Raw genomic sequence first — 18,655 nt, forward strand, 5'->3', positions numbered from 1 at the left:
GAGACAGACAGGATGTTTCTCAGCTTGGCAATGTTTCTAATGTGGAAGAAGGCTGTTTTTGTGGTATGGGCGGTATGATTTTCAAAAGACAGGTTGCTGTCTAAACACCCAGGTCTTTCACTGTCGAGCTACTCTAACAGTACATGTCTCTAAATGGAAGTTAAATTGTGAGAGTTTCTGTGTACTGTTTTTTGGACCTATAAGTAGTATTTCTGTCTTATCAGAGTTTAACAACAGAAAATTGCAGCTCATCCAGTCTTTTATCTCTCTAAGGCATTGAGTTAATTTGGTCACTTTAGATATCTGGTTTTGATGAGATATATAAATGTGCCGTCAGCATAGCAGTGGAAACTAATCCCATGTCTTCTAATAATGTTCCCTTATGGAAGCATGTATATCGAGAAAAGCAGAGCTCCTAGAACTGATCCTTGAGAGACCCCATAATTAACTGATAATAAACTGGTAAAATGGTATCGATCAGACAGGTAGGATCTAAACCAACTTAAAGCCTGTCCATGAATACCTGTGTAATTTTGTAAGCGATCTAGGAGAATGTTGCATTCTTATATATATAATCCACATCATTACTGTGCTGTGTCATGATTTGCTGATGTTCACAGTGGTGCCATGATCTTGGTAATCTTGGAAATCTTTTGGACAGAAGGGGAAAAAACTTAAACTTAAAAAATTATATATATAATTGACTTCTAGGTTCCCCAAATCATAAATGACCCCAAACCCATAAATATTCCTATGAGTGCTAAATTCCCAGCACAACGGTGTCGGATGCGCAGGTTAGTCGTTTTAAAATCATACAACAGCACCACGCTGTGGACATAATAGGAAATGCATCCTGATGTCGGATTACAACAATACAAACACTACCCTGGGGAATTCCACATAAATTTAAAAGAGATACTTGAATTTGATGTAAAATGGTCTTTAAACACTTGGTAAAAACACATTGATCTCTGTACAGGAAATTTTTTTTTTTATAATTTGTTTTTTTTTATATATTCTTCTTAAATTTGAAAAATCTTTTAATAAAAAAGTAGTCTTAGGACTTTTCAGTTCTCCTCTGTTTTTAATTTTTGTTAATATGATTTTGAAACACTATGATATGTTTATATATCATTTTTCAGTCCGTTTAAAATGTCTGTTTTCTTTTCTCCTACTGTAGCTGCTTTCCTGATGTTACAGTTTTTCTCGATTGCTAAAACACTAAACCCCATTCTCTGAATCAAATGTTCAGTGAACTAAACCAATTTGTCAAATCAGAAACACATTTTGCACTGTGATGCACTTGTGCTGCAAATTGGTAAACACACGCAGCAAACAGTAAACACAACTACAACACAGTTGTCATCTGTAAAACACAATGACTCAAAATTGAACACACTTGTTTCTAATGATGTGATTAAACCAATTGCCCAGAATATAAGCCAGTTCAGAGGGCACAGGTGTGTTGGGTGGATGTAAGAATGGTGGGAAACAATCTGAGAGGCAGAGGAAGAGGAAGAGTAAGAGGAGGAGGAGGAAGAAAAGGAGGAAGAGGAGGAGGAAGACCAAGAGCAGTCATTTCAGATGATATTCGAGCAACAGTCATAGACCATGTTCTTGTTCATGGTATGACAATGAGGGAAGCAGGCCTACGAGTTCAACCCAATTTGAGCAGATTCTCTGTGGCCACCATTGTCAGGACATTCAGAGAAGAAAACAGGTAAATGTTTCTTTTTATTTCGGTAATTGAAAGTTTACTGTATTCATTTGAGCCAGTACATATCTTTGTCAAGAGAAAATGACTGGGGGGAAATAAGCATTTTCCCTTCTTGTAGAATTGCAAGACAACCTCTCATTGTTGATATGGTCCTTCAAAACAATGCTATCCGCCTGTGTGAAATACAGGAAAGAGTTGTTGAAGACAATGCAAACTTTGAAGGAATGAACAGTGTCAGCCTTTCGACCATTGATCGTGTCCTCAAACGCAACAGGCTACGCATGAAGCAAGTGTACAGAGTACCCTTTGAGCGCAACTCAGAACGGGTCAAAGAACTACGATGTCAATATGTACAAGTAAATGTACACTCAGACACTTTCAGCTCTGATGCTTACAGTACAATTCTATGCTACTAGCCAACCGTTACTGTAAACTGGCCTTTATACTAGTGTAGGGTATGTACATACTGTAAGGTGTGTATACAAATACACTTGCAGAAGTTTGTCTTTCTGTATCACTTACTACTGTAAACTAGTTACTGTATGTATCCTTTTTTACATGTGTAGAGAGTGTTTGAACTGGATTCCATGGAAAGGCCCCATGAATGCATTTTCATTGATGAAGCAGGGTTCAATCTGGCAAAGAGGAGAGGGAGAGGCAGGAACATAATTGGCCAACGTGCCATCGTGGGTGTCCCTGGCCAGTGTGGTGGCAATGTCACCCTTTGTGCAGCCATAAGTAACCGTGGGGTTCTCCACCATCATGCAACCCTGGGGCCATACAACACTGAACATCTTTTAACCTTTCTGGGTGGTTTTCGGGATGTTCTGCTTGAGCGTGAGCACCAGGATTATCAGCAGGCAGTGCATGCTGTGTATCTGGTGGTTTGGGACAATGTCAGCTTTCACCGGAGTGTCCGTGTATGTGAATGGTTCAATATCAACCAGCAATTCTTAAATGTTTTCCTTTCACCATACAGCCCTTTTCTAAACCCAATTGAGGAATTTTTCTCTGGGTGGCTGTGGAAGGTCTATGACCGAAATCCATATAACGGGGTAAGTCTTCTAGAGGCTATGGAATTATGGAATTAAGGAATGTGGAATGTTGTCAAGGCTGGATCTGACACACCAGAGGGTTTTTCCCTCATTGCCTGGGAAGGGACAACATTGCCTGTGAGGTGGATGAAGTCCTCTGGCCAGACCCAGCACGAAGACGCGACACTGAGGCAGACTGAATTGTGTAAAACAGACTTTTCAGTTGTACAACATTTAAGTGTATTATGCTTTTCATTTATAATTTTCTTTGACAGTACTAAGTGATGGTTACTGTAATATTTTCTTTATTGCAAATGGCATTTACGTACTGTTTATACAGTAACAAACAACATTTTCTTTAACTACATGCCCTGGATGCTGTGTTCTCCAATTTTTTGTGTTGTGTCTAATGATTACTCCATAGTGTTTATTTATTGATGGGTTGTGTTTATGATCTGAAAGCATAGTTTGATTTTGAGGACAGGTTAAATAGTTTAGGGGCGAGTGTTTGATTTTGCTAGAAGAGTCAAAGGTTTTGGAAATTTAGTTTGAATATTTGGTTTTGTGTTTACAGTTCTGAGAAAATGGTTGACTGTTTCAAGAAATGTGTTTTAGCAATCGAGAAAAACTGTAATGACCAGTTTGAAGTTGTCGGGACTTTTTATGCTTTATGAAAATCATCAGGCACCTTAATGAGATACATTTAATAGGTTACCCAGAACATGTCAATAGAAAGTCTTTTTTACTTTTCATTTGCATTTTATCATCAGTGAATGCAAGCATTTGCACTCAGTTGTGCCACATTAATATATTGTCATTAGGGCCACTGTTCCATCTCAGTCACCAACTTTAAACAGTCACCCATGTTTGTTTGCATGGCACATATATTTTTGTTTTACTTGTATTGTCAGTTTATATTTGTGTGTGTGTGTGTGTGTGTGTGTGTGTGTGTGTGTGTGTGTGTGTGTGTGTGTGTGTGTGTGTGTGTGCTTGAGAGAGAGAGAGGGTGTGTGTGTGTGTGTGTGTGCGTGTGTGTGTGTGTGTGTGTGTGAGAGAGAGAGAGCATGTCATGTTTGTGTTGTGTGTGTGTGTGTGTATGTGTGTGTGTGTGTGTGTGTGTGTGTGTGTGTGTGAGAGAGAGAGAGAGAGAGAGAGAGAGAGAGAGAGAGAGAGAGAGAGAGAGAGAGAGAGAGAGAGAGTGAGCATGTCATGTTTGTGTGTATGTGGGGGGTATTTGTGTGGGTGGATTTTTTTCCATGGTTGTTATATTGTATTAATCTGTTTGTTATATTAATGTCTACACTTGTATTTCATCTCATCCCAGTGCAGATCCTTCCCCTGGGCTATATGTGCACTATCCATACAACACTTACTCAACAAATGTCAACAAACATGACCTGTTTATTAAAAGCACTCTTCAATGCCCAGTGATATATACATATATATATATGACATGTTCTCATTTAATCAAATGTTTAACAACTTGCTACAACATTTTTTTTTAAATTTATTATAACTTCATCAAGTTAATGATTGAATGCTTTTGGCAATTTCAATTGAGACTCGTTCATTTAACTCTGTGGACTATTTCCACTTATCGGTTAAAAAGAAAACAATACTAATTGCCATGGAACTCAACAATGATGTCAGTTGATCCTAGGAAATTCACTATACTTTACACTCATTGCAAAATAGATTCAGTTGGGTTTTATAAAGAACCCTAGATTAACATAAGTAAATTTTATTTTTTTAAATTTCACAGGATACACAAGATACAAAGAAGCCTAAAGTTTTATTTGATTGAACCTTTAAAAAGAGTTTTGTCAGAACTCAGAGTTCTCCTCTGAGTGGACATATCACAGGGTGGTACGGAGTTCTGGCCAATTTCCTATTATACAAAATATTTTCTGCCACTAAATACAGTCGTAAACAAAATAAAGACTCTTCGGGCTTAGATGAGAAGGAGCAATAAGTCCTCAGACAATACGAAGCATCAGACACAGTGGAGTTGAGTGACCCCTTCCCTGTTGAGATCCTTGCCATTTAACCAAAACTGAAAAGTGCTACACCCACTTTTGTTTTGCATGAATTCAACAAGAGTCTGAATTCCCCTTATACACCAACTGAGCCTGTGGTTAGTGGGTTGGTGCTCAAAGTTCCCCTCATCTCTAGAAAGATCTCTAAAAACCATACTAAACCATACAGTATGTCTAATATTTTCCTCTCAAACTACATTTCCTTGATTCTGCAACTTTGAGCTCATGTTGCACTTTGAAGTCTCATGGAGTATTTTCTGCTTTTCTCTCATTATTTCTCTAAAATAGCTAAGCTTGTTTAGCATTTAGTTATTTAACTTTTAGCATAGATTCAGCATTTATTTAGCCTGCATTTATATAATGTTTATGAGTGTTATAGTCTCTTACTCCTACATTGGCTGTTGATTACTTGTGGCAAGCGCAGCGTCTATTTCTATACGTGGTTATTATCATCATAAATGTCTCTAAACTCTACTCTGCCTAGAGGTTATAAATGTCCCCAAAATCTACTTCTAACACAATATAATATAACATATACTTAATATATCATAATATATACGTCTCTTCGACATTTCATTTCTTTCTCCTTCCTAAATATTCTCAACAGATTCCAAATACGAACCCTTTAGAAACCTACAATGTTCTTTATAGAAACTTTTCTTGACACTTTGCACTTCGTGTCTGGCTGCAACTTTGTATTCTAATGTATTCTGTACATGCAAGTGAATAATTACCCTTGGTGTGATGCCATTTTATACTGTATTTGAATATATTAATATTTAAAATCCCAACAGCACATGGTTATATTTCATCCTGTAGCCATGCAGTAGCAAGGTGCCCTCAGACATCAGTGTCACTTTATGAATGCTCTAGCTGTCAAATATGTATTAGAAAAAAATACCCTTTTCAATTAACAAACATTGATAATATCATATCATATCCAGTTATAAGGCTTACTTATAATCTCTTATAAATTTACTCTTACAAAAAATTGCCAAACTGGGCCTTGAAAAAAAGGAATTCTACTCTTGATGAACAAATAACAAGCAAACAATGAAATGTGCCCTGGAGTGGTTGTGGCATACTGTACAAAATGAGCTTTACACAACCAATGACAAATAAAACGATTGTGAATAATGGCTGCAGGTTAGCAAATAAATTTCTTTGTATCCTAAACAAAAACCTCTCCATAACCTACAGCTGAAATGGATTGTTGGCAATCCTTCTTTTCCTCTCCCAGCTCCTTATACAGTACATCATGGGTGTTTCAAGACATTAACTGTGAAACAGCATATTTCTATTATATTTGACACAGCATCCTGTTACAAAATATGGATTTGAAACAACATGGCCACATGCATTCTTGTGTAACACGCTTCTCTTTTTCATCGATCATGCAATAAGCTAGATTTTGTTTACACCAGTGCATAATATACCCCAGTAGTTTAGGTTACTCCAAGCTGTGAATCAATATTCATGAAGAACCTGAAGCTTATAGCCATAAAAGTGTAGAGCTGTGGAGAGGTGTGTGTCTGTAACTAGTGGTAGGCAGGACATTATGTTTGAAATATCAAACCATTAACTTATCTACACGAAAACTGAATTCAAAACTGAATAGGTAAAAAAGCAAATGCATAAAAACCTGAATATGGATTTGTAGGAATATTATTTAATGCTGTAGAATATGTCAAATTATTTTTATTTTTATTTAAGCTAACATTTTATTTTAGCTAATACTTCAATGATAAATTAACCTCTGCAAAGGATGAATTACTATTATTATTATTATTTTAATAGCATGAGAATGTTAATGTGATTTTAAACTGATGTTTACCACAGAAGCTCAAGACCATCATAGGTTACCCAGACATGACGAGTGTCCTAGTTCTGCACATTGCAGTGTGATTCTTCATTGATCAGTCTAGCTGTAAAGAGACAGAGCTAGAAGAGATAGAAAAGAGAAGATATCTTATGTTATTTCCATCGTTTTCAACATGCATAATATTTTGTCAAAAGCAGTCACATTTTCGATGTACAGCAAACTACCCAAAACATGCATCACTTCTCTCAGTCAGCCCTAATAAAGCCTGTCTTTAAATGATGTACCAAGAGTGATAGCTGGACAGGTTTGCACCCAAAAAGTGAATGAAACCATTGATGTGGCTAATGTAACATTATAAGCATTTTATTCTGTAACGGACAACAAAACAGTTCAATGTAAAGCCGTTTGCCATCAAAAAAAATATAGTCTGCCTGTTTAGTGCCTTTAAAAGGTTTTATACATAACATTTATGCTGAAATTCTTTAAGATGTTCAGATTGTTTCATTTGTCATGTTGACCGGAGAGTAGGAGCACTGGGAGCGTTTGCGTCTGAGGAATTTTTCCCTTTAAGCCCCAACCCCTTATATGTTTGTGTTCTTTGCAAGTGATTTATTCGACCAATATAATAAAATACACAATATATACACACTTTCTGTCCCCTGTCCATACATGGTCTTCACAACTGTCCATTCTTAAACTGCTCTTTTTTAACCCTTCCTGCTTACCAACATCTAACACAATTTCAGCATTCATGCAAGCAGCTTGTCATGCAGACTGCTCCCTGATTGTCTACAGCTTGCAACAACTCCAAGTCCATACTGAAGAGTTTACTGATGGAGAGCAGGACCCTGTCTTCTGTCTCAGGCTTTGTAATGAGGTGTTTGGACAGCTCACTTTGACAAACTTTCCATGGTGCAGCTGGCATTCCTCAGCATGGCTTCAATATATTTTTCCATCAAGCAAAAGTGGGTGTGGAACAAATCCTGCCCATCCTTCTGTCACTGTTTTGTTTATTTGATTAATGAGGGAGGAATAAACACCAAAACCACCACTCTGTTATTGGTTAATTCAAGTTTAGTTTGGCTATTATAGACACCGTGGTGCTTGTTGAAGCCATAGTTAAAGACCAGATACAAGTTATAATCCCTGGGCTGAAATTCACCCCCATCTTTAGATGAAATAAACACACATCCCCACTCAATCAATAATCAGCTTTTGCTAGTTAGCCTATTTTCCATAGACATACTGGTCTGTTTAGGATCTTGACAAACCAGTGTTTATAGGTGTGTGTTGTCCAAGGACATTTCTGTAGCCAGTAAAACAACCTTGCTTTTATCACTCAAAGATGCACAGCAGGCCAGTTGTGATATACAGTTCCACAGAAATGCATCAGAAATGTGTTAAAGGTCAGAATGAAGACGTAGACATGGACACTTGCTAGGAGATACAGTACATTTATATTATGTTAACTAAAATAGACATAGAGATTCAAATTTGGTGTAACTAATGTAGCTTTTAGTTTACTTTTGTGGATTACTTTTTCTCCTGGACCTATTTCATCGATCCTGACGGCGTACTCCTGGATGGAGTCGCCTGGTGTTCACTCTGCCGGGGGTTTGATCAGCCAGCGACTCACGGGATTGCTGTGAATGGGGCCAAACAAAGACTGTCACGCCATCTTTGAACCATTGTTGCATCAGTCAGCTTTGTGGTGGGTCTTCATCATTTGAAAATTTCAGCAGGAAGGAATTAGAGTTGGGTCTGTGGTCGATCCATTAGTTCATCAGGAGCTCTTAGTTGCTTAATTCCACTCGACTACAAACTGTTGTAGAAAGGACATTATTTACATTGACATTATTTACCGTCCGGTGTCAAACAAATGAGGATGAGGTTCCCTACTGAGTCTGGTTCCTCTCAAGGTTCTACCTCACAACCATCACCTCTGGCTTGCTCATTAGGGGTAGATGTTAGATGTTAAATAGTAACTTAATCTTATACTTCAAACTTTTACATGTTTGTTGTTTCTTTACTTCTGTAAAGCTGCTTTGAGACAATGTGAATTGTATAAGCGCTATTCAAATAAATTGAATTGTGTTGAATTGAATAGTTTTTGTCGGTTTGTTTGTTTGTTTATTTTGGTTTTGTTGTTGGTTTGTTTTTATTTTTCGGCTTGACTGTGAGAGAGGGGGGGAGAAGGAGAGAGAGAGAGAGAGAGAGAGAGAGAGAGAGAGAGAGAGAGAGAGAGAGAGAAGGAAAGAGTGAGAGAGGGGGGGGAGGAAAGAGAGAGAGGGGGGGGAGAAGGAGAGAGAGATAGTCAGAAGAAGGGCGCTGCGAGGCGAGAGAGCGAGAGAGAGAGGGGGCGAGAGAGAGAGAGAGAGAGCGAAGGCAAGGAGTGGAGAGAGAGAGGGGGGAGGAAGGAGAGAGCGAGAGCAGAGCGCGAGAGAGAAGAGAAGGCAAGAGGAGAGGAGAGAGAGATGATCTGCAGAGAGAGAGAGAGAGAGAGAAGGAAAGAGAGAGAGAGAGGGAGAGAGAGAGAGAGAGAGAGAGAGAGATGTACTCCGTTTTAAGTTAGTCTGAAATATGACGCACAATTAGGAGCTTTGTTTTTAACCAGAAATTACGTCCCGTTTACGACATTTGTTCAAGTTCACGTTAAGGTCTTTACGCTCTCCGTGGTGCTGAGAACGCGGCGTGAAATGAAAGACAAAGGAAGTCACGGCTGTGTTGCGTTGAATTGGAGGTCTGTTTCTACGCCCCTAGACGTAATTTACACACGCAAACTCTCCGAGAGCTTCAGTCACCGCCTGTAAGGGACAGGACACGCACCATAACTTACTGTACAAACAACGAATAACACCGTAAAGGACTGAGGGGAAAAGATGGGTGTTGGTGTATTTAACATTACCGACCACAGATGCTCTGAAATGGACGGAAAACAGCTGAATTTGTTCGAGAGAAGGTAAATATAGGGTGTATGGAGGGGAGAATGTATTTGTTACCCCTGTAATTACAGGGACTTTTCAACATCTGACTGTCAAGTCTGTTTAAACAAACGAACACAGAGAAGTACACACTGTCATTAATGACTGTATTGTTTATCTGAGACTTTAGTACTAATCAATCTGTACATTACTGTGTGTTTAAGACATTTATTCATGTAGTGTGTTGTTTTACACATTAATGTGAATGCAGTGCACCTTTAAAGTGTTTAACGTGCACACACCTTTGTTGAGATTTAGGCAGAACACTGTCAATATACACAACATGCACATTTCAACATAAAACATACACATTAACTGTACAAAACACGGACCCTCCAGGGTACCTCCAAAATAGAAGGTACAGTCAAGTACATTAAGTACCCGTTTTTCCAGAAAGCGTAGCATTTAGATCATGAACCGTACAATGTAAACAAGCAAACTGTTAGTTGTTAAAAAAGAATGATTCATTACACATAAATCTAGTTACTTATAATTTTAATATTATTTTAACTGTTTCACATCCAGATATTTGTATATATTAGTATTATTGTCATTTACTTCAAACTTTTCATAGAGCTGGTTAAATATATTTAAATCTTTACATTTTTATACGTTTATTTACATTTATTCTTGTCAATAGCCTACTATTTCAGCTGCAGTAAACAAGCCGAAAAGGTTGAAACACACACACTTGCCTAATAAATTTTACATAGAGAACATTTTATAGCCACTTCTCATTTTGAACTTCTTTTTTGCCATACTAATGAGATATTTCTCACAGTACTGACTGCCTACCTAGAACATGCTGCAGAGATGATAACTGTCAAAAACAACTGGCTTGTGCAATTAAATAAAAAAAAAATGAACACTTTATATCATGAGCTGTGTCATAATACACCTACAAGAGTGGTTTTAGTTGTTCTTCATCATTCTTCAGCCGTCCTAAAACGGTTGTTTTCTTTCATTAACACTAAGTTGGGGTGTTGGTAAAGGTGAAGAGATTTTGTTTTAGCAACGTTGAAACATGGAGCAGTGTTATCGGTCTCACTTCAAAATAGCAGCCAGACACTAAGTGCTCCAGCAAAGTGTCAAGCCTAATTCACGTAGAGATGGCACATCGCAGTAGCCTGCAATAATATTATGAGTGCTGTCTCTACCTCAACGTGTCTGGTATTTCACTATTTACTTTTTGGAGATTTAGATGCCATACACAGACAAGCAGGAACATTGGCATCTGGGCAAAGATGTGTGACTGCTTTGTCTCTGCTGACATCTGGACCTGTGAGTTCATTAATGCAAGCTACAGAAGCAGGAGCACTTAATGGGCTGGACATGTGCAAGGCACTTCTCAGAGCTGACACAGTCTACATCTCTCTCTCTCTCTCTCTCTCTCTCTCTCTCTCTCTCTCTATCTCTCTCTCACACACACACACACACACACACACACACAAACACACAGAACAGTGTACACTGTTCTTTATGCTGTCAAGTGTCAAGTGTGGACTTGAAATCTGATGATGAACAGACTCCTTGGAAATGGTTTCTGAGGCTAAAGGCATAAAACCATTGAAAACAAAGTCTTTTAAAAACAAATTGGCGAATAAGACTGGGTCACTTTCGATTCAAAACAATCAAGGAATTTTTACTGAAAAAAATATATTTTTATAATATAATAAAAATAAGAATTTTGATTTAACATTTGAAGCTAAAATGTTGGAATATATGACATTTGAAAAACTTAACCGTACACCTTTGCCACTTTAGGATGTTCCCTGGCACCCCATTTAAACACACATTCACACACCTGGTCGCTCTTGACCTGATAGTGATGTGGCGCCAAGCTGAACAAATGGAATAAATATAATGTCAGGCAGTTACTGTTTGAAAAGATCATTAGTTTGGCAAACAGACTCCCCTCATAAACACACACAGTCCTGCACTTAGTCTTTCTCTCTCTCTCTCAGCAATATGGGGAGTGTCAAGTATTAATTTAGCCTATTTCTTCAGCAGTTATGAATTTGTTAGTGCTATCTAAAACACAATGTACACCTTCATTTCTTCTTGCCTAACAGTAGGTCTTTATTTTTACACTTAGGTCATGATGAATGTCCAAAAGGGTATAAGTGTACAATCAGACCCAGGAAACATGGACTCAAACTTAAGTCTTGCTGCATGCTTCAGCTATGCCAATAAGACAAATCCATATGTGGAATGTCCTTTCAAGCCTTCAGTGGTGGTGCTTATGATTCTGGGACTGAGCTCTTTGAGTCTGATTACAGTTATCGGCAATGTTCTGGTCATTGTCTCCATCAAGGTCAATAAAAACCTTCAGACAGTTAATAACTGTTTCCTCTTCAGCTTGGCATGTGCAGATCTCATCATCGGTGTGTTTTCCATGAACCTCTATACAATCTACATTGTGAATAGGTTCTGGCCTTTAGGGCCTATCGTCTGTGACTTGTGGTTGGCTCTCGACTATGTGGCAAGCAACGCTTCTGTCATGAACCTCCTTATCATCAGCTTCGACCGCTATTTCTGCGTCACCAGGCCACTTAGCTACCCAGTCAAAAGGACGACCAGGATGGCGGGAATGATGATCGCAGCCGCCTGGGTCTTGTCTTTTGTCCTGTGGGCACCAGCCATCCTTTTCTGGCAGTTCATCAAGGGTGGCCGCACAGTGCCTAAAGGCATATGTCAAATTCAATTCTTTTCTAATGCTGTGGTCACTTTTGGCACAGCTATCGCTGCATTCTACCTGCCTGTGGTCATAATGAGCGTGCTGTACTGGCAGATCTCCAAGGCAAGTCGCAGCCGTGTCAGGAGGAGAGAATGTCACAAAACTTCTGAAGTCAGTCAGGAAGGCAGGACTCAGGCCACTGTCTCGACCACAGAGGAGAACAGAGAGGGGAAGGAAGGCAAGGAAGCAGAGGGTTTGCATGTACACTGCCCTGGTTCCAGCACTATAATAGGTAAGACTTTTAAATAACTTCTAGTAGACTTTAACATATTTTTATTGACATGGACCAGATTCATATTTTGTGAAGTTTTCTGTCCTGAATTGATTCGTTACACATCACATGCACATCAGTTAAATGTATACATTGATTAGAGTATACAAAGCTCATTCTAAGTAAATATTTTCTTTGGTGTTTACTGTTGAATTTATTTAAATTATTTAATATAATATTTGTATGTGTAATTTTGGAAAAACGCCCAATCCTCTACACACAAAATGTATATTTTTTTGTTCCTGGCAAAATCTTCCGTAACAGTCTTCTGATTATTGTATAGCACAGTCACTTATATGTTGAAATGGAACTGAAATGTTATTTAAAATTATTGTTCTTGTTTTTAGCAAATCCATCATTAAGACTATGATGCTGAGGAAATTATGTAAATCAGGTTCTGCAGTAATAAAAAATAGTGTATTTTAAAAACCATTCCTCTTGTCCCAGGTGAGGACAGGGAGAGTGAAAATGACTCCACATCAGGCAGCATCTTGGCGTCATTCAGTCAGAGAGAGGATGCGGTTTCTAACGGTGATGTTCAGAGCACTCCAACAAAGAGAGCAAGAAAAAGCCATGCAAAACTAACCTGTTTGGCAATTTCATCAAAAGAGACTATGGGTAACAGTGCAAATCAGAACACCAGCCATCATAAGGAGAAGCAGAGCCTGGTTGCCCTGATCTTCATGCCTCCAAACAAGAAAAAGAGGAAGAATGGGTGCTCCAGAGAGAGGAAGGTTACAAGGACAATCATGGCTATTCTTCTGGCCTTTGTGATCACTTGGACCCCTTACAATGTCATGGTTCTGATCAACACCTTCTGCTCTGACTGCATCCCTAACTCCATGTGGACACTGGGGTACTGGCTGTGTTACATCAACAGCACAGTTAACCCCGCCTGCTATGCCCTGTGCAATGCCACCTTCAAAAACACCTTCAAGCAGCTGCTGTTGTGCAAGTACAAAAACATTCGCACAGTCAGATAAAACCTGTATGTGGTTTCTGTAAAGCTGATGAGTCTAACGTACGAATTTGGTTCCACATCCAAAAGTTTTTTTAATAGACCAGAGCGATGGTATTAATATGAACTCCACACACACCATGGGAGGGACATGTCACATTCAAGTCACTTTCAGTATACGGCTAAACAGGGATGAAAAGCTGGAGGTCCCCCATAGAGACAATTACAGCTTTGTATAGGGTGTGTCATTGAGTATTGAGTTCAGATAACGCTAGATTTTACCAAGAACGAAAGAAAACAACCCATTTAGGATTATAATGCAAACTAGAATATGTTTAAGATGTAAATTGTTCAATTATTCATTCATTCAGCTTCATTCAGTAAACAATTTATCCTGGTCAGGGTCATGGTGGATCCAGAGTCTATCCCGGGACTGCTGGGTATGACACCAGGGGACACCAGTCCACCACAGGAAACACACATATGAGTGGAAAATCCACGTAGACAGGAAGAGAACATTCACAACCTGAATTTAGGATGATGTCTGGGTGTGTGAGGCTGAGTGGCTTTAATGCTACAGCATTATGCATTACCACACTACTACACCCCACACACACTTATCCATTAATAACAGACTCTAGAGCTTTGACCAAATTCATGCTATGTAGTGGTGCACTATTCTCAGATAAAACTCTGCTGATTAATAAAGAACACTATGCTTTGCTCTATGGACTAATATATACCGTATTTACAGTTGTGTTTCTAATTTAGGTAAAATGAACAGCTTCTATCTGTGTTTTCAGAGAATCCTTTCTGAACTGTTGTGGCTAATACACAACATCTAAGACTAATCATATCTTATGAATCGGGCCTCATTTATCAAGCTACTACAGACACCACTGCATGTATTTAACAAGTCAAACTCGATGCCAACAGTGTCAACGGTCTACAAGTCTAGTTCTCCTTGTTACTAATCTGTAGGCCAGAAAAACCCTTAAAATATAATTAGAATGTGAAGGAAGCGATTGAAGAAACAGTATTTCAGATATTTGACCTTGCATTTTTTGACTAGTGATAATGATAATTAAATAAAAATCCTACAAACATTTAACCACTTGTTCTTAAGAAATTATAATGAATCTAACTCATCCCACACTATCTGGCTGAGGTATAACAAAATACTCGAAGGCATTTACACAGGAAATGCGTTATTCTTAAAAAATATTCCTGATTTGAATTTTCATTGATTGGCTTCAACGTGTATAATTACATGAGTTTTTCAATGTGGATTATGGTGATTGTGGATTGTGAAAATGAAGGTCATTACGTTAATACGTTAATACATAACTAATTAACTAACTTACTAACTAACTAGCTGTTTAAGTTCCATACACGTTTAATGAAAATGTATGAATGTCATTTTCATATTATTATAAAAGAAATCCAAAAGAAATCCATGAATTAAGACAAATAAGAACAGATTTTTAAAACAATGGCATGCTATAAGAGGAAGGAGTGTGTGTGTGTGTGGATGCTGATGTGTTGTTGTCTGAGCTGGTTTATACTGAAGTTCTAGCTCACGCCGAACTTAAAGAGACGCACTTTTAGCATTTAAGCATATTAACTTTTAATGGAATTTTGTGGTCATCAACTAAATGCAACTCATCCATTCACACAAAGCACTTTCACTTCACACTTGATGGTTATAAGTGTAAACATGTGAGTATGAAGAAAAACAGCATTACTGTACTTTTCGTAAACCTGGTAGGGATTTTTCAGTACGGTTTTGGCAAACAAGAAGACTTTAAACACACTTTTCTAAGAGAATGATAAATGAGGCCCATTAATGTTACAGACTCCAGACCTTCTGGACAGATTTTAATAGCAATTCACTTTTTATCTTTGATGCATCTGTTAGTGTGTAAATCCTTAAACCGTTTGAAGCTGCATTTAAAATACATGCCACGTGAACCCCGGGCACAGCTTGGAGCATTTAAAGAAAATTTCAGTTGAAATGGCTTTTTTTTTCCAACAGTGGTAAATGATGTGTTTTGTGTGCGAGTGTGTGTGTGTGTGTGTGTGTGTGTGTGTGTGTGCTACCAAACCAAAACTATTTTCTACAGATTTTGAAGAGGAGGAAAAGGACAAACCTGATTTTCCTGCTCATGACCAGGGAGTTGTGGTTGTGTAATTAAAGTAAATATACGAGATGCGAGTTAACAGCATAAAGCTTTGGAAGCTGCTACCATGCACTTAATATGTTAGATTATTAAGAGAGTGTTAGAAGATAACTACTCTGAACTGAACTTAGTTTTAAACATGAGTTAATATTTATCCTGATATCTATATTAAACAGCAGTCCTTTGATATGGCTGTTTCTTTCACTGTTTGCAATTAATCATTAAAATGTGCCTATTATCTGTGTGTTATCTGGAGCTCTTCTTCACACGGCTGAGCAAAATCATAACCGAATATTGATTACACAATAAAGTACTCCTTTTCCTGAGCAGAGCATCACAGACTGGCTTATTTCGTTACCATTTGTTTTTCTCCTTTCTTTTCCTGTCTGTTTCTAAAAATAAATGTATCATTTAAATCAAATATAATCGAAAATGACATGTAAACTTTCAGCATAACTAAACATGTTAAAGTGGTGCTTTTTTTAAGTATTGATACACGACATACATACAGGAAGCCATAAATAAGCAAACGATTTCAAAAACAATTTTAATTTTTTTAGCATAGGAAAATAGACATTCCAAACATTATCTTACCAATAAATTGACCATATATATATATATATTTTTTTTTTTCTTACACAGTTTTAAATTGCATATGTTTCATTTTACTAAGGAGAATGTTACATCTTTCTGAAGCATGGAAAAAGAATTTAAACACTGATCCATATTTAATGCTAAGAGCAGTACTACAGCTCCCAAGATGATGGTAATACTTTAAGGCATTCAGTATAACATCAGTTTAATCTAATTGAGAATGAGAAAATATTTTTTTTTAAGAACAGTGCCGCAAGACACCCTAAAATAATCCACTAGCCACTTACTAACAAAAAGGCATTTAAGAAATATATACTATTAAACAATATAACCAAAGGGTGTTCGGTGTTCTTATTGCATAACACTAAACAAATAAAAAGTTCCTTCACATCTCTTATAAAATAAAAATAAAAATATGGTGACAATGTTGAATGAGGTAGTATAAACTGTAAGCTGTGATGCCTGATCAGGCATCACCTAACTCTTTCACCCTCAGTCATTTCCCAAAGCCCCAGGTTCAACACTTTAAGGCACGGGAGCTGTGTTATTCGCTCCAGTCCCCGTTTAGTGATTTTGGTACAGCCGTACAGATCGATGCCAGTCAGCTGGGTAAGGTGGTCAGCGATGAGCTCAAGCCCCTTGTCTGTGATGCGAACACACTGTCCAATGTTCAGCGTCTTCAGCTTGTGCATCTGCCGCACCATCCTGTTGATTCCATCATCGCTGATGTGACATGAGCAAAGCGAGAGCGACTTCAGCTGATAAAGCCCTTGGGCGATGTAAGCCAAGCTCTGATCTCCCACTTTGTCACAAAACGACACGTCCAAACCAAACAGCCGAAGAGAGCCCATGGACAGGTGCATGATGCCGGTGTCGCTGATGTTGTCACACGAGCGCAGATTCAGAGTCCACAGTTGGGTCATGTGGGACAGGTGAATCATTCCAGCATCTGAAATGCCACCGCAGAAGCTTAGGTTGAGAACTTTGAGTTTATTCAGGCCCTTTGAGATGTGCTTGAGCGACAAGTCAGTCAGCTTCTGACAGTCCTGCAGAGTGAGATGCTCCAAGCCGAGACAACCTTCAGCGGCGCTGCGCGTCATCCCAGCCAGGTGACCGATGCCCACGTCGGAGACATGCCTGCAGCTGCGTAGATTCAGGCTCTTGAGCCTGTGCAATCCCCATGCTATAAGGAGCAAGCCAGTATTTGTGATGTTGCTGCAGCCACCCAGCTCCAGCACCTCTAAGTTCTTTAGATACTGTGCAATTCGGCCAAGGCTGGAGTCTGTGATCTGCTTACAGAGGCTGAGGTTGAGGATCCTCAGGCAAGGAATGTCCTGCACAAATGCATGTCCAAGTCCGTTGTCTGTCAAATTGTAGCATCCGCTCAGGTTAAGGCTCTCGATGTTCGGCATGCCCTGAATGACATAGCTGAGGCTGCGTCTGAGGCTCAGTATCTGCACTTTTTTAATCCCTCTGCTCTGAAGGCTTGGGAATAAGGACGGGTTTGCTCTCCTCAGATGGAGTTTGGCTTCGACTCCTCTCCATACTGATTTGTGGTAGGACGCGTCTCTCCAGGCCACACACACCTGCGCAACCCTGCCTTTGCCTTTAACGTCCAGGTAGCTGAAGATCATCGCTAGAATCTCCGGGAAAAGGCTTGAGATGTGGGTCTCCATTTCACCGCTCCGCCAAACTCCGGCTTTACCGCTTTGCCGAGATTAGCCGACTGGCTAAGCTAAACTAGCTAACTAGCATTTAAAACGTAGCTAAATCAATCAGCTTATTTTAGCAATACTTAAAAGATCAGAAAACACGCATTCTTGCGCGATGGATGCACGAAAGTTTACTATTAAAAGCGAGACTTTTGTTTTGATTACTTGTGTGTAATAACGTCTGTATTAGGCTCACCAGCTAAGCTAACAAACAGGCTAGCGTCAACATTCGTCACACACCGCTTTTGTATCGCCGAGTCTTTGTTATGCTTTGAGTCCGGCTTGTTATAGATATATTTTTTAAATCATAACACAATTCTTCAGTTCCACCAAACGTCCACGGACACATTGATCCTTAGTCTTTAACTCCAAATAAAAAAATATATATATATTCTTTTTTTTTTTTAGGCGATGCGGAATTAACACGGATACTTCCCAGCCATTCCCATTAGCGTTTGCTCAAATCTGTACACACTGCCTACACTAGTGCACTACACCGAGTTTGAAATAATAGATCTCATGCCCTATGTAGTGCACTTCGTTTTCAACAAAGAGCCATTTGGAATGCGGATTATATTACATCACTTCCGGTGGCCTTCTGTTTAAACCTTAC

General features: G+C 38.8%; 3 protein-coding genes across 3 annotated transcripts; 2 read left to right on the forward strand and 1 right to left on the reverse strand.

Annotated features, from left to right (window-relative positions):
* Positions 1-492: 492 nt before the first annotated feature.
* LOC113635738 lies at positions 493-3,730 on the forward strand. Its single transcript, XM_027135360.2, has 3 exons — positions 493-1,720; positions 1,836-2,073; positions 2,284-3,730. The coding sequence occupies exons 1-3, from the start codon at positions 1,482-1,484 to the stop codon at positions 2,806-2,808; spliced, it is 1,002 nt and encodes a 333-aa protein (XP_026991161.2). The 5' UTR covers positions 493-1,481; the 3' UTR covers positions 2,809-3,730.
* Positions 3,731-9,141: 5,411 nt separating this feature from the next.
* Positions 9,142-16,062, forward strand: chrm2b (cholinergic receptor, muscarinic 2b). Its single transcript, XM_027135077.2, has 3 exons — positions 9,142-9,568; positions 11,686-12,559; positions 13,046-16,062. Exons 2-3 carry the CDS (start codon positions 11,689-11,691, stop codon positions 13,579-13,581), a joined length of 1,407 nt encoding a protein of 468 aa, XP_026990878.2. The 5' UTR covers positions 9,142-9,568; positions 11,686-11,688; the 3' UTR covers positions 13,582-16,062.
* Positions 16,063-16,269: 207 nt separating this feature from the next.
* On the reverse strand, positions 16,270-18,521 carry fbxl14a (F-box and leucine-rich repeat protein 14a). Its single transcript, XM_027134292.2, has one exon. The coding sequence runs from the start codon at positions 18,004-18,006 to the stop codon at positions 16,804-16,806; it is 1,203 nt and encodes a 400-aa protein (XP_026990093.2). The 5' UTR covers positions 18,007-18,521; the 3' UTR covers positions 16,270-16,803.
* Positions 18,522-18,655: the final 134 nt, after the last annotated feature.

The sequence above is a fragment of the Tachysurus fulvidraco genome, chromosome 17 (assembly GCF_022655615.1).
Source record: "Tachysurus fulvidraco isolate hzauxx_2018 chromosome 17, HZAU_PFXX_2.0, whole genome shotgun sequence".
Taxonomy (NCBI): Eukaryota; Metazoa; Chordata; class Actinopteri; order Siluriformes; family Bagridae; genus Tachysurus; species Tachysurus fulvidraco.

Coding starts and splice junctions, on each gene's coding strand:
- LOC113635738 (XM_027135360.2), top strand. CDS start 1,482: ATGGTGGGAAACAATCTGAGAGGCAGAGGAAGAGGAAGAGTAAGAGGA. Junction 1,721..1,835: donor ACATTCAGAGAAGAAAACAG/GTAAATGTTTCT, acceptor CCCTTCTTGTAG/AATTGCAAGACAACCTCTCA. Junction 2,074..2,283: donor TACGATGTCAATATGTACAA/GTAAATGTACAC, acceptor TTACATGTGTAG/AGAGTGTTTGAACTGGATTC.
- chrm2b (XM_027135077.2), top strand. CDS start 11,689: ATGATGAATGTCCAAAAGGGTATAAGTGTACAATCAGACCCAGGAAAC. Junction 12,560..13,045: donor TGGTTCCAGCACTATAATAG/GTAAGACTTTTA, acceptor CTCTTGTCCCAG/GTGAGGACAGGGAGAGTGAA.
- fbxl14a (XM_027134292.2), bottom strand. CDS start 18,006: ATGGAGACCCACATCTCAAGCCTTTTCCCGGAGATTCTAGCGATGATC.